Source organism: Cavia porcellus, unplaced genomic scaffold, assembly GCF_034190915.1.
Source record: "Cavia porcellus strain 051 isolate PalLab524CR breed Dunkin Hartley unplaced genomic scaffold, mCavPor4.1 scaffold_14, whole genome shotgun sequence".
NCBI lineage: Eukaryota > Metazoa > Chordata > Mammalia > Rodentia > Caviidae > Cavia > Cavia porcellus.
In genome coordinates, this window is record NW_026947497.1 from 56,929,340 (window position 1) to 56,945,999 (window position 16,660).

At 39.6% G+C, this 16,660-nt stretch overlaps 1 protein-coding gene across 1 annotated transcript in view; it reads right to left on the minus strand.

Annotated features, from left to right (window-relative positions):
* Positions 1–16,660, minus strand: part of LOC100728917 (follistatin-related protein 5-like) — a 145,092-nt gene that overhangs the window by 46,277 nt on the left and 82,155 nt on the right. Inside the window, 2 exon segments of the mRNA XM_063260528.1 lie at positions 6,127–6,224; positions 8,784–8,891. Of these exon segments, the coding sequence (XP_063116598.1) occupies positions 6,127–6,224; positions 8,784–8,891 (206 nt within the window).

A 16,660-nucleotide genomic window follows, 5' to 3' on the forward strand; every position in this document is an offset into this window, starting at 1 on the left:
CAAAGTACATGGTATTAGGTCTTGAAAGTCCCAGAAATATGGTCAAATTGGAGTGGGGCATGGTTTCAAGGGTTGGGAGACCTTTACAGGAACAACATCCTAGTTTTTCCTCCCATTAATACTTAGAAAATGGGTCCTGTGGCCATTTTCTCCTTCTTGTGTTTACTGTGACAGTCCTCAGTACCACTGACTCCTGATTTCAGCTAGGTCAGATTCAGTTTATTTCTACAAGAACTCTAACCTGGACAGAGAGAAGAGATGGAGGCAGGGGACAGCAGTGATATAAGGGATGAGCTTTAAACATGCTTTCTATTTCACTCATAGCACTTGCTTTAAACTGTACCAAAAGTACTATGTTAGTGAAAACCATGAAGAATTCCCACGAGCAACACCATTCTGCCTGAATGTCAGCCTTTCCCTGGCAACCCAGGTGGAAACATTTCTCTGCTACGCTCCTCCCACAGTTTGTGCTGGGATGAGTCAGAAGCTCCAGGTGAGCCTCCTCTCCATTTCTGTGGATTAACCATGCCTCACCAATCCTGTCACAGGTTCCTGATCTGTTCCCGGGGGACCCCTGATGTACCTCATGCATCCCCTCGTGACCAGGTAGGTCCTGCTGAAAGTGGCTCAGCAAATCCACTTTAAAGGACTGTGGGTCATTCACCTCTCCTTCTGGAGTTAAGAGTCCTCTCCTAACAAACAATTGAACAAACAAGCAAAAAGCAGTGGCAATGTTTATTTGAAAAATGCAAGGGCTGGAGATTTAGCTTAGCACCACAAAAGCCTGCTTGGAAAGTGTGAGATTATAAATTCAATTTCCAGAATAAAAAGAAAAGAAGAGAAAAGAAAAGAGAGTAAATGTGAAAAGGGAAAAACTGGCTCTGCAGAGAAAGCTTGGGCCAAGTGAAAAAAGGAAAATGCAGGATAAAAGTACACCTTGAAGGAAACAGGAAAAGTCATGATAGATAGCAAGCTCTTCATGGCACTAGTGTGTACTTTTATACCACCTGAATCTCAGTGAAATGCACAAGAACTTCTACGTCCAGGTCCCAGGAGCAGATCTTGGAGCCCATGTCTCAGGCCAAGGTCAGGGCCAAACTGTCTCACTGAGAACCTGCTGGAGTTCTACAGGGAAGCACCTGCAGGCTGCCTCCTCTGGGCCCTGAGCTTGTGAGAGGCAGGGCAGGCCCATTTCCCCAGCCAGCCTTGCCACACCCTAATCTCTTGGCTCACCCTCCTTAGGCAAAAAATATAATTCTCAGGAAGAATTACTGAAGGATTTTTTCAGGAAATTGTTGTGAAAATATCTCATCACTGATTCATTGACACCTGTCAACTTTTCCATTGTCCTGTCATTTTGTCAGTTCTCTTTACCCCTCTTTGTCTTTGGGCAGATATTAAAAGAAAGGATGATGACATTCCACATCACTGCCAATCCCACTGTTTCTCACCTTGTTTATGCAAATTCTGGCAGCACCTGCAGCACAAGCTGCACTGTTTGCACACTCAACAACTAGACATCAACTTCAATTTTTTTCTCTGTAATACTGAGAATAAAGAATCAACTATGTAAATCTCTATCATGTATGAGATTTTATTGGTTTGAGGTTGAAAACAAGAACAAGAATGTTTCTAAAAAGTAATACTTATTTTTAATTTCCAATTTCTCAATTAATTTCAAAAGATTGGTTACAAGAGATTTACTCTCCCCATGCACTTGCCATATCATAGACAAAAAAGAGCAGTAGCATTACCATATTCAGATGTTTACATGCATTATAATTTCATTTTGCTTCAACAATAGTTCCATACAACAACTTTTTTGATGTAAATTATGAGTAAACAATAAGAGAATTTTCTCTATTGAAGGAATTAGATCACTGCCATCTAAAGCAGGCAATGAGTAGTTTAAGCTTTAAGATTATGGACTGTAGTTAAGAGTCAAAAACAGGAGGATCAGACCTGCCAGCCCCACCAGCAGATCAGGATTTGCAGACTCCTGCTGAAATGATGATCTTAGCAAGTAGACACTTGCAGGCACAACAAGCAGTAGTCATGGGGATTGAAGCAGCCCTGACTAAAGGAGTCTTTACCTCACACAGTGTCCCAGCTGGAAGGGAGGGACCGTGCTGCCCCAGTGTCAAGTGGCCCTTTCAGGGTTTAACCAGTAAAATCAGTCCTCTGTGATGCAGTTCACCTAACTTCACTCTTTCCTAACATTTATATTTCTAGAATAAGTTTGAGTTAAAAAGAATGAATTTTTATTTTAATGTTTATTACATTGAGCACACATAACTGATTCCTGTAAAAATCACACACGTCTTCAATTAGTGACTCAATTTTACTGTATTCTTTACATAAATGATAAACATGTAAAGTGAAATGCCTCTTGTATCAATTTATAATTTTCATATCACCACAAAATACTCCTTTTCCACCATATAATGTTTTCAAATCAAAAGCTATATTTAACAACTTGCTAACTTTTTGTGAAGTTTAAGATTTTTAAAGAAAATCCTCTACTATCAGACCACTAGCCTGATAATGGAATGTAGAATAAATCATTAATGTAAAAATTCAATGGAACTGATTCTGTATAAAGATCATATACCCAAGTATTCTATAAAGATCATAAACACACTATGATCTTATTTTTACTTAAAAAGGCATAAAATGAGTAAACAAATACCATTTTCAATAAATGTGAAAAAAGCACCTCTGTTTTATTAGCCAAATTCCAAGTTATTTCAATTTCAATGAGCAGGGGAAATGAACCTAATTACACCTTAGTGTACTGAAACCCCATCCTACAGAACTAATTGCTGAAGCTTTGGTAATGAGCTTTTGTTCAGTATTAAGTTCTTTTCAAGAGCCAAGAGCTCTCAGGAGGCAGCAGTACAGTACAGCTTGCTCATCCCCAGGACATTTCACTCACTTTACCCTCTTCAGGAAGGAGCAGAGTAGAGTCTCAAGCATGGCTGAGTAACCAGAGCTTTGTAGGTTAAGGAATGCCTTGATTCAGATCAAATGCAGGACAGTACAGCTGTGTCTGGTCACCCCATGTTAGGGCTCACAGCATCATCTGATTTTATGGAGAGGAAAGAAAATTCCTGCTTTACTTCACTAATTCCTACAAGGGCATCTGCACTAACAAGCTCTTGCCCTGCAGGACAAAGTATGTATCAAGGAGATGGTATGATCGTGGAACTGGAGGAAGGCTGCAGATGAGCAGAAGCATCAGACATGTGGTGAGTACAAGCTTGTTCCCTGAAATCAAATGCCTAAGAATTCCAGTAAGGAATAAAAGAATTGGCAAAATGTTGAGAACTTCAGATGCTCTTAAAAAATGGATTTCCTGAATTTAAAAAAAATTATTTTTCATAAATTTATAAAGCCTTTTTAGCATGTATATATATGATGTAGTGTATATCTGACGGGTATATCAGATGATGTTTTATGTATGTATCATGTCTCAAGAGAAGCATATACATGTGTTGATGTGAATGCACACAAATGTTTGCAAGTGTATCTTATGATGTGTGTATACACATACAAACACAAGTGGAGAAGTCATTACTACAGTCAAGCAAACTACCATATGTATTTTGGTAGCTTTAAACTGTTCACTCCTGATTTGCCTCACAAACTAGACCAAAAAAATGATTTATAGATATAGAAACAAAACACGGAAGAAGAAAGAAAGAAATGTTTCAGGCAAAGCTGAGGAGAAAGCAGGAAGGAAAAATCAAAGAGTTTTAGCAAAATTATAAAGAAATCAGAGTAACTGAGTAGATTCCTGGGCATTAATATTCAACCACAGTTATTCCAGCCCCAAATAAAGTAGTGGCTAAGGTAGTCTTTGCTGGGATAAGTGGTGCTGCTGCCCTGGGTGGAGTCTGGGCACCAAAAGAAGTGGCTCCCGGAAAGTTGTGCTTGGTCCATCAGACACACTTCTGACCAGCACTACACTAGATGAAACCACACAAGAAGCACAGCTCACCCTGAGCTGGGTTGGAGGTGACACTGTGGCCCTCCTGTCCCTTTTTTTGTTTTGTTCGTTCCTATGTGAAGCATGAGATAAGTGACTGTTTTTCATGCCCTAACGAGTTTTCCAGAGCTGGTAGCTATGACTTATCTGAAGCGTGGATGATGTAATCTGCAAGATAAGCCATGTATCTGATGCTAGGTCCCAGGAAGAAAATGACATTAATTAAGGATAATGTACCTGTCAGCCCCTCAACCTGCCAAGCTGTCACCTGCCAAGCCAACTCTCAGGACCTGGTGTCAATTTTGGAAAAAGGCAGTTTATAAAAATTGAATAACATAAATTCTTAGCAACACATTTACACACAGGCCAAAATTGTCAGGAAAAGATTTTCTGAAATCCAAAGGAGAAGGGACCACATCTGTTGCTCAGGTGTTTCTGATGTGGTGTTGGAGACCACTACAAAGCAGCTCTGAGCAGGATTTAAATTTTACTAATTGGCTTTCTATGTTTATCTGTGAGTCTGTCCTGGCCTCTTGCCTGGTGACGGGAACTGATTCATAGTAAGTGAAACTCTATGAATCACTGGTTTGGCTGAGGCATGTAGTGGCCTGAGGCCAGAGATACCTCAAAGGGTAAGATAAGGCCACAGCTGTGGACAACCACAATTAACAAGGTAGACACTGCAACTGCAAAGATTACTCCTACAGTCTCACTTCTGCTATGTCTTCATGATAAGACAGTGCTACTGAATTGACTTGATTCATTACTTGGAGACCTCCTAAAGTGACTTCCAAGGTCCTGCTCATTGTCTGAACTTTCCTCAGTCTCTTCGCCCTTTGTCCTTGGTCCTAATAAAGTGGACTATCCCAGAGAATCCTTTGTCATTACCCTCGAAGCCTCAAGGTTAAGTAAAGGGTTTTGACCCTCCTGGAACCCAAAAAATCATACAATTTGTCTCTTTTTATTTAATCTCTGCCGTACACTTGTTTGTGAGATGGGGAATCTAGGACAGAATCTGATAATGTGGGATGGATCCTTTTTGTGTCAACCACAGTTCATACAGTCAACAGTGTATTTTTGGAAATGCAAGTTGATTTGCAGAGATAGAGATAATTACTTTGAGCTGCAATAGGATGATCATTCATGCTAATAAAGATGGAATTGTTTGAGCAAGTCAGATATCAATTAATTTTCCATCCTTGCTCAGCTAAATTCCTGTAAAACCAGCAAGACGCTCTTGTATTTTACTACACAGCTGAATGCAGCAAGGACTGTTAAACATACCGTGCAGGTATGTTTTTCATAATACACAGAGTAAAACAAAACTGTGTTTTCTATTTATTCACATTATTTGGATGTTTTCTAATAATTACCAGCTCTAACTGTGTTGATGTTGTAACTCGTAGAGCCAGAATGACACCATGTTCTGACAACACCCTGGTGCTCTCTGTGGATGCCCAGCACTAAGCATGGGCATGCATCCACCTCGCTGCACTTGCACAGCTACCATGGGGTGGGCAGACAGAGCAAAAAACCTCTGAGCCATGTCACCAGATGTTACTATATGCTTCCACTTCGTGCAGTAGTAAGAGAGACAGAAAATGCCAACATGCCTCATTGAACAAAGTGCAGTTCTCAAAGACTTCGTACTGACTTACCACACTTCCTAGTACAGCTCCATATTAATTGCAAGATAAGCAAAACTGATACCAGTGTGTTATAAAATAGCAGTGAACAAATTTCCATAACTGTGGATCATTCACCACGTCAATGTCAAATGAAAGTTCTTTCCATTTGAAATGTGATTCTCTCACTTAAATTATCGTTTTTTCCAAGAAATGCCTGCATTTTTCCAGTGAATAGGAAGAAAAATCATAATGACAATTTGAAAACAAATTAACAGTTAAATTGATGGAAGTAACAAAATGCACCTGTGTTCATGATCAATTCACATTTATTCAGCATGAAAAGAAATGCATACTGGGAAATTCATTACCAATATTGACAAACGGACTTTATCCAGAGCAGAAACAAAGCTGAATCAAAGGCAGCATTCACACATACCTCATAAACCAGTCTGATGACTGCATGTGGACGTTACTGAGCTTAGGAGGCCATGCTGATGAGCAGTGTCGGGCTGGGGATGAAGGAAGTAGTCCACTTGGTCAAACTGTTGGCCCACAGGCTGCGTGTGCACCGTGTGGTGGGGGCCGTTCCCACTGGCCAGGGTCACCACCTAGGAGAATGCAGCGTGGTCACATGGGCACACAGTGCACAGGCCAGGTTCCCACGTCACTTGCAGAAACGTGGCATTTATTTGCATAGCCTCTTTCTGCCCTCCTCAGGATTACCATATCATTAATCAAATGGCAATTTGTATGCTTTGTCTATTTTCAGTATAGAAAAAATTGCCCTATAAAACTTCTAAATTGTAGAAATATTAACTTTGCTGTCATGAGGCAGTTTTAGGGCACAATTTCTTCCTTAGACCAGAACCGGAAATACATGTGAAAACTCCAAAATAAATCATGTGAAACCTCTTAAAAATCTCAGAATATATACAACCATATTTTAAAATAAATTGAAAATAATCAGTTGAAGTGAATTTTAATCAATGAAACAAGAAAAGTAAAAATATTTGCCTTTGGCAAAATAACAACTGTTTAGTAAATTACTGATTGCAAATCAAAGCTGGTCCCGAGAAACAAGTCACAGGCAGATATTTTATATGTGGTTTTATACATTCTGAGATTTTAAAAGGCTTCGCATGACTTATTCAAAATTTATCTGGAACACTAGTTGTAAAATCATTGCCATGCACAACTAACATTGTGAGAGTATGTGAATTTTTTTTATCAATAACAAATGTCATAGGAAATTTATATTTTGTATTCAGAATTGTCACAGACAAACGTTTTAAATTAGAAATGAAGGCACGAAATAGAAATGGCCCTTCCTATCCTTGAGAAAATGTTCTCTGGGATGGTAAGCACTGTTATAAAATGTGCTGAATGAGGACCAGAGAAATACAGACTACGTAGTCCTCGTAGCCTGTATCAATTCATCTTCCAATTGTACAGCAGAGGAGCATTGAACCAGAGGAAGCCTTGAGAATCGAGTTTCTTTTTCTTTTTTTTAATGCGAATCCAGTTTCTTGACAGTGTTCTCCCTGTTCACAAAATCTCTGTGGATGTTTCCTACTGATCCTGGTGGGTGATGATTAGGAGCACCTTGACCCCACCCCCCCCACCCCCCCGCAGAGCCCAGGAGAGCCGTGCAGGGCCAAGGTGCAGGTTTAACACTGCAGCTGCAGAGGAGGAGCCAGAGAGGCGCCCCTGAGAGAGTGCCTACAATCTCCACTGAGCCTTGCTCACCGCCTGACACTGCTGGCCTGGCCTCCCAGCAAGTCCCACCCACTCCAGAGCAGGCCAGCGCCCTCCTGTTGCAGATCCTGCTCCCTGTGGGGCGCTGGGGCCAAGTGCTGAGCCTTCCACCACTCAGAAAGGGCCTGTTCTGGAGACACCCCTCTGTATCCTTCCCCCTTTTCTGGCAAGCAGACTGAATAACTCTCCCGCTCTTCTGATAATTGTCTCTACATTTTATTTAATATTTTCAGGCGTAGCGGTTACCTTTCACTCCCACTCAGTAAATATTTTAAAACTTCACTGCATTCTATTTGTACAACTTCTTTGACATTCAGAACACAATAAAGAACCTATTTTCACATGCCTACATACTGTGTGGGAAGTAACATAGACCTTTATAAAGCATTTTTCCTGTACACTATTAAAGGAGAATATTCCAACAGTTTTGTGAAAATAGTGCTACACTTAGAAAATTCTTAATTGTACAAGTACCTTGGATCAGAGGAAGATGAGGGATTGATTCTGCAGAATACAATGCATGTGTTTGCACTCTTAATTTTCTTAGAAAAGAAGAAAAACTTATTTTAAAAGCATTTTAAACCTTATAAAACTTTTCTTAAGATAAAGGAAATAGTATTACAATAATTTAAATCAATAACTGCTTTCAAAAATATCACTATTGATGTGTTTTATCTTTTCAAGATTATGCCTAAGTACAGAATGTTGGATCAGGAAACTGGATCCTGGCAAACCCTGCGGTTTCCTAGCTCCTGCCCCACTCTGCCACAAACTTGGGCACCCCACATACTCTGTGATGGGGGGCCGGCTGCCCTTCTAATCTGGCCCCGCTTTGAAGGAGCTCAGTTTTCCAGTTTGAGGAGCACTCAGGACTCTTCAGAGTGGCTGGGTGAAAGAGTGCAGATGATCAGGGCTCACAGCCTGGAGTCCGGAAGCAGCTGGGACTGGGAGGGGACAGGCAGTGATGGAGGGGTCATTTCCACTAGGCAGGCTCTCGTGCTGTCTCCTCACACCTGCTATGCACGAGGAGGACCACACCAGAGCTGCCTGTGTGTGCAGCCATCTGGTTTCCCACCCAAGAGCTACAGTAAAACTGCCTTTCCCACATCACTCAGCCGGGACCTGCATCACAGCAGCAGAGGACCGAGTACAAAAAATGACTGCTTTTCTTTTTCTAAGGACATTGACTTGGTCACTGTTGTGTTGACTTTCTATGTAAGTACAGCTTTTAATGAACACAACTATCACCTTTCCCCACCCAAAGTCCTATTTGAGTAGCAACATTTTCCTCTTTTTTCACATAGTGGTCAATAAAGACCCACTTCTCAGCAGGACAAGCCTCATTCTGCATGCGTAGGCGGTCCAGTGAGACCTCTGAAGGGACTGTCCGCCCAGGCCCCACCAGGCCCCACCTGCAAGGTCGGGGACGTCTTCTCCATGCTGCCCCAACTCAGCACTCAGACCTGGTAGTGCGATTTGTCATAGTGCAACTTGACAGGGACGGGGTCCGTGCTCACCGCCTGTGAGAAGGGAAGACAAAGAGAAGGTTTCAGACTAAAATGAGCCCAAAGCAGGGGATATTCCAGGAACTTAGCTGTCAGAGTGAAATGGCTTTGGCCAGTGGCCTAGTTTTCCAATTAATCTGGTGATATTATATCTCTCACGAAAGCCCAGTTTTCTTCAGTTTGCCTTATTGTAATCATGTTGATTCACTACTTGTGTTAACTATAAGTCATGGAGAAGCCATGCAGAAATCCAGGATGATAAGGATTCGTGTGCTCATGGTAGCCCAGTGCTGCAGCTAGGTGAGAGCTGTCTACACGGCCAGGATCACACTGTATGTGAAAATGCCACAGTCTGATAACTGGGTTAACATTCGTAACTGCGTACCTGATGTACCTGATATAATTTCTGTAGTAGAAATCCAAAACCACAGAAGAAAGAAGCAACAACTAAAAATGCTTTGTTTTTGTTTGTCCAACCTCTGTTGTTGGACAGATAGGCTGTTTCCAAGAATTAGCTATTATGAGTCGCATTGCTGTAAACATGGCACTCATATATCACTGTACTATGATGTCTTGAACTCTTCTGGGAAGTTAGAAGGGGAATAGCCGGCTCAAATGGAATTTCTAGCTTTGGTTTTTTAAGGAAACTCCATAGAGATTTCCAAGAGATTTCCATTACACAATGGAGCACCATAAAAAAGATAAACGAATCAATGGTAGGAAAATAGATGCACTTGGAGAACATAACAGTAAGTAAGGTAAATCCAACCTATGAGTTTAATTATCATATAGTGTCTCGTATATGAAGAAATAGACTTACTAGGAGAAGAGAAAGAGATTATAATTCAGAGTGGACAGCCTACCTAAATGTGTATCTTGACTTAGTACAATGGTCTTTTATATGTTCTTTGGCCTATTAGTCTGGTTTTCAATCTTTATATACAATAATTAACATTATAAGTTTTCATAAGATAAACTTAGTTAATCTGAGGTTGAAAAACTCAAAGCGTGGAAGGAAGGGGAAATAATTGAAATATGTTAGGTATATGTACTAATTCTCACAATGAATGCAGTCAATATGTACCACAAACATGCATCAATAAGAATTAAAGGACGGTTTTGTACTTGGTAGAGTAATTGTGCTTTTATCTGGAAATATTTATAGCATTAAGGAGTTACTTAAATCACAACTTCCCAAAAGAAGTTGTTGCCCACAAATTATTTTAATCACCTTAATATCAATTTATTTATAATGTAAGCTAATAATTTTTAAAAGTTATTTCCTGTCATTTACTTGAATAGTTTCTAAGTTTATAGCATAAAATACATGTATTCCAAATTCTCTAGCATTACAGAATAGTCTAAGTTCACATTTTCCTCTCTCCTTGCTTTGAAATCTTATATGAGGATATTCTGCACCCAGTTTCCAAAGCCATGCAGAGGTCACAATACAATGAGTTTTAAAAGGCCAGAAACCAAAGGATGTAGCAGAAGAAAAACTGGAAACTGAATTCTTGATAATAACGTTGAGATCCTTCACCAAACTAGAACAGCTACGACTAGACTTAGTGTTACATGGGTGATTCAGTGGGTTTATTGCTTAAGAAAAGGTCTGGTATCTGTTAATTCTGCTGGAATGAATGCAGATGTCTCAGTTAAATTTCTTCAGGGACTGGTCAATAATTTCAGTGCATAGATACTCACCATCAATTACTGCACTAATGACAAAGCAATGAGAGAGCTTTGGTTTTTCATGTTTTTTCCTTTATATGCTAATTTATCCTATGTGTAATTATTACAGTCAGAATATTTTGCATGCAGCTTAAAATGTACTAATCATTGATTTCTTGAAATGTTGAAAACAGAATAACTCCATATGAAGAAAAGAAGCGTTAACAAAGCTGTACTATTATTCGTTTGTAAGAACATAATAACAAAATGAGCAAAATTCAGTACATATGAAAGAACCACTGGGATGAAAATTTCCAGTTTGCCAGCTCTCAGCATAAGCATTCATTTATATGATGAACCGCAATCCACAGGGCACACATCAGCCCACTTAACACAGCGAGAGAATCCAGGCCATCCTGTCTGCTATCAACCACCAATAACCAGGGCTGCTGGGCTCCCGAGAGTTTTCCCGGCTGACTGATGGCTTCATTCCTGATAACACATGAGTTATCACCCTCTTATTTATGATTTATATAAAAATTCACTTTTAGGTCTCTGCTCTTTTGGGAGGGTGGAAAGGAACCCACACTGACCGGCGCAGCCCCCCAATGAGACAGAGGACGCTCTTGTGGGTAACAGGTAACTGCCGCTTCATTGACACGGGTTCTGGCTTATATATCTGACTGTGGCCAATCAGGCTGCCACGAGGGCTGCCACGAGGAGGCAGGGCTGGTATGGGACGCGGGCTCTGGCTAATATACCAAGCTGCGGTCAATCAGGGGTTGCCACAGAGTCAGCACGGGGCAAATACGAAGTGAGCACGGGGTGGCTAATTTGGAGAGGGACGTAGCGCATTGCGGAAGCTGGTGTGGTCCTTAGTCCTGGGTAGGGTATGGTATGTTGAGCGCTTGCGCCCAACACCACACGAATTCAGATCTAAGCAGTTGGACTTTTGAATCCGTGCCAAGCTAGTGGGGCATCACAAGAGGCAGGAGGGGTCCTGCTAAGGAGCAGGTGTGTGCAAGCTGACCTTCAACCTTAACTTCTATTCTTAAAGTTAAAAAAAAAAAAAAAAAAAAAAAAAAAAAAAAAAAAAAAAAACCCTTGGGGAGTTAATGATTTTTGGTCCAATTTCCCCTACTTTTAAATAGAAATTAATAATTTCCACTTTAAAATGATGCTGTGAGTAGCAGTTGAGGCAGTACCTGGCGAGTAGCACAGAATGAGCTGAGTGAATACCAAGCATTCCTGAGATGGACTCAGAACTGCTATCACAGTCAGGGAAAAGGGCTGATGTGTGGCTCCATGGCACAGTGAGTGTCTAGTATATGCAAGTTTTCCAGTTCCCTCTACAGAAGGAAAAGAAAAACTAACTGAGCCTAACTTATGTTCATGGGTACAATAATTTTAATGTTCATTGGTGTGTATGCTAGCATTATGATGTTCAAAGGAACACTTGAGACAGAAAGTAAATTTAAAAAGTATCTCTACTTACAGGAAAGGTAGAACAGAGGGTAAAAGAAGCACTTAGAATATCATGCTAAGGATGCTAGGATAAAACAGGGAGTTAACACTATGGAAGCCTGAGAATGGAGCATGAAATAGGGTGAATGACTCAGGCAGCGATGTTTCTATTCAGGCTACGGCATGAGCATTTCTGTCAGTGGGAAGGCAGATCATTTTTTAAAGTTAACTGTGAGAATATTTCACAGGAGGAGTCAGGAGGCAGTCGTGATCAGTTGTCTTCCAGTGTATTAAGACAAACTGTATGCATTCAGAGGAAAGAATTACCTGTCAAGTTTCAAAAAAACTTCAGAATTGGAAAAAATGTGCAATGGCCCATAAATGCATTAAGTGCTTTATGTTCCTATTTCAAAAGTTTGATACTAAATTCATTTACTGTATAATATTTTGATGTTTGGCTACAAAAGTTTAACAGAACTGAAAAGATAGGAAAATCAAAGAGAAGAAAAGTAATATGACATAATTTATTTAGGGAAGTTTAATTATTAGGAAAATATCTGCTTGCAGATATTTGAGTATAAAATAACATATTTGACAGAGGGAACATTAACAAGGTTTTCAGCAACAAATATGACAGAAATATTGCCACATGAGCACCTTCATAATCCTTCTATAACCTAATTTTTAGCCAAAACGTTGATATTTTTCTAATTATGCTATCAGCATTGGGAAGGAATAAATCACATATAATGAATTTGTTTAAATATCTGCAAGTATATTCTGAAATGGGTCAGAAAGTATCAATAAACCGAGACCATTTGTTTTGTGCAAAACAGGAAAGCACTATTGTTGTCACTTTAATCCTCCTTCCCTTTCTCTCCCCTCCTCCAGCCTCCAGACTTTCCTACTTTCCTGGCTTCTTTTTCTGTATTTCTTTGGCATGGGAGCATCCCTGTTGCCCACCGCCTGTGTCCCTGCTCCCCTTGGTCTGGCCACTGACCCACTTGGCACTGGTGCTGAAGTGGCAGCACCAACCTCAGCCTCCAGAGCCCTGCTCACGCCCACTGGGCCTCTGCTGTCCGACTTCTTTCTTCTGCCCTTAATAGCTGCTGCATCCTGCCTCTGTTTTATTATGCTGCCCTCATTTTTATTGTCTGTCTTGTTTCGTTCCCTGGACTCCAGGATCCCAGAAGGCAAGTGTTGGATTTGCTCAGGTAAATGACATAACTCATGGGCATAGAATAACACTGTGTGGCCCAAAATAGTTCACAGAGAATACACCTCTAAATCTACTTAATTGGGAAAAGTCAACTGATAAATTATACAGCACACTAAATTGCATCTCTATTAGAAACGTTACTGTTCTATTTAACAGAAACAATCATAACCTATCAAAGTCATATTTTATGTGTTTAATAAACACAGATTTTAAAACTTTAACCCTCATAACAGTCATTTTGTCCACACAAGCATTTTCTCCACACAGATACAAGGAGAGAAAATGGAGGGAATCACAGTGGACCCCTCTGTGCTGTGAAAAATCTCACACCTATAGCAGCCTCCAGGACAAGTGGAAAGATCAGTATTGGCCCCCCATTGAGTGCTCACAAAGACAGAAAGGAAAACAAGCGTGCTAGGGATCCTCTCCAGCTCCCACACTTCAGCTCCCTTGTGGTGGGAGGCCATGATGTACACTATGCGCTCCTGCTGCTCTGTGGTCAGCAGTGGTTCAGTCCAGGCTTACACAGTTTACTCAGGAGAGACATGCGGGAAGGAACCACTGGAAAACATGCATTGATTTTTGCTGATCTTTCACTTCAAAATTAATCACATTGAATTTTCATTGGTGATATGGCATAGTTTATATTTGATTGTCAATACTAATTTTGCTGGAAAAATTGTTTTCAGTTTCTGCCTTGAGAAGCTAATAGGGACAACATACTTGTAGCTAGAGACAGGAACCAACATTACAAAAGAGTTTAATCCTGATCTACTCAATATTCTATGACATTTTACTTAAATATAATCTCTGATATTATGGATTGTAAATTTCCTTCCAGAACATAAGTACTCCTAAATTTTGTGCCCATGTGAATACTTTACTTGGCCTGATGAAACTCAGATGATTGCATCCTTATTCACCTTATCAAATTCTATTGAATTACAACATGTTTTGTGAAAAATCATATAACATTTATTCTTGTACTTAATAGCATTGATCCATATATTCAAGGTCTAGAAATCAAAATTTCTTACTTTCCCAGATTGTGTTATTTTCAGTGTTATGTTACCATGATGAAATAACATTTTAGCCTATTTATAAAAATGGATGAAAATACTACAGTCTAATATTAACGTTGGGTCTTTATTCACTGTTGCCTTATAATGATTAAAATTTATCTTTACAATTCAAAAACATTTTAAGGACATAGTTTACATATACTGTGAGGATTTATTCTCTTGTTTATTTTTATCTTTGGTCATCTATAAACATTAGCTTCCTCATAGTATTACACAAATTCATCAGTATTCCCTTAAGGAAATACAGAAAATGCAAAAAAAAAAAAAAAAAAAAAAATTGAAGTGTGCTGCACTGCTCATGGGCCAAAAGTGTAAATGTGTTAAAGATGGCTCACTTTTAAAAACTGAACCACTGATAGAAGTAGTGGAATAGGATGTTACTGGGGTAGAGACCTCACTGAGGGGCAGGGATGGCAGCCTGTTTATCAGGCTGACAAGCAGAAAACCACTGGCTAATTCAGTGAAGCTAATTTAAACTACTGATGCAGCACCTCAGGATAACGAGCTAATAATGGCTGGCTGGCAGGCTGCTTGTGGTACTCAGGAATATGCCTGAGGTGTCACAGTGAGCCACTCTGCACCCGTAAAGGACAAAACGAGGCTGGTTGTTTACTGGTCCTTTTGTGCAGCAATGCCTTTCCCACAGAAATTTAACAGTTAGGAAGCAATGTAATTCTGGGAGCAATAGCAAGTTCATAGATTCCATTAACCAACTGGGACCCTTTTCAGCTGAGCACAATAACTACAGAAATGTTCCCCTATGCTAATAATTTAAAACAAAATTTGGGAAACCTTTATGGCTCATGCAATATTTGTCATTTTGAAAACAATAAAGTAATGGCAGATTAAAGCTTTAAAGTGTGCAGACCCAAATATGTATTTAATGTCAATCTACATAGTCAAATAAAGCAAAAGACAGTGTGAGAAATATGGTTTCATAGAGTACATCAGGATAAAATAATAAATAATTATTTGAATTAGGGCCATAAACAGGATCAAGGAATTAAAGTTAATTAACTGCCGTGAGTTTCTTGAATGCTATCAGGAATGAACCACTTGCTTTTGTACTTCATTGTTTCATTTCCCTACCCCCAGTGTAGATAAATCTGCTGTATTTCCTATATGATTTAGGAGATAAGTAGCTAAATTGTGATTATATTTATTATCCTTAGTTGCCTCAGTACATTTACATACAGGGTAGAAAAAAATACCAAGTAAAGAGGTGCACAGGAAGTGCAGCAGTGTACAGCTACAACAAAAGCTGATCTGAAATTTGACCACGGATTAGAAAATGATCAAATTCAGGAAGGAGACACATTTTCACAAACTTCACTTTGCAGGTTGCAGTTCACAGTGACACTAAATGATTTCTGTCTTTCAGCATGAAGAAACCTTGATTTAAAAGTTAGTCCTTTAAGAAGTAAATACATTTGTTCTTTAAATGATTTTCAAATTTGAGGTACTAGTATAATCTTAGTACACAAAGCGTTTGCTATTGGAGTCTGTAGGAGCTATCATTTCAGATGTTCTTTTAAATGAGGAGAAACCATAGAAGAGCCTAAAGGAGCTCTGCTTTTAGTTTTTGGAGGAGTCTCTACACTGTCCTGCATCGCTCCCTTGACCAGGTACTTAGAGCAGCCACAGCGGCGGAGTACAATGGGCTGTGATTGCCAGGGCGTCCCCAGAGGGCAGTTACTGTTTAGTGGGTACAATTTTACAATTCCAAGAAGAGTAATGCAGCTGCGTGACAGTGGCACTTGACAACATTTGGCATGCGTTAAGTACACTTGGCAACTTTTACGTTCATGTAACAGAATATTTTAAAAAGTAGCTAATAAATACAACAATACTTGGGAAGGTCATCAAAGAACCTTGTTCCTATTTTATCTAGGTCATACAATTTTTCTATGTACAACTATTCATAATACTCACCTAATGTCATTTCTGAGATTTTGTAGGATCATTAGTAATGTCCTGAGCTTCATTTCTGATTTTAGTAATTCGAAAATTCCCTTTTTTTCTTAGTCCAACTTTTTAAATGTTGGCCAATGTTTGGATCCTGTCAATGAATCAGCCTATTAAGTCTTGCAGTCTGACATTGTCTATACTGTTGGACCTAGCTGATTTATTGTGCTATATCCTCTATTTTATAAGTGGCCTTTTCTCTGGCTACTCTAACAGCCACTGATAATCCAGGACTGATTTTAGAGCAAAAGCCACTATTGCTCTGTTTTGGTCATCACAGTATTTTATAGAATATATTTTCCATCCTTTGATTTTCAATTTTTTAAGAGCTACTTCATCTTAGATTCATCATTTGTATTCATTTGTATACCTGATTCATTTGT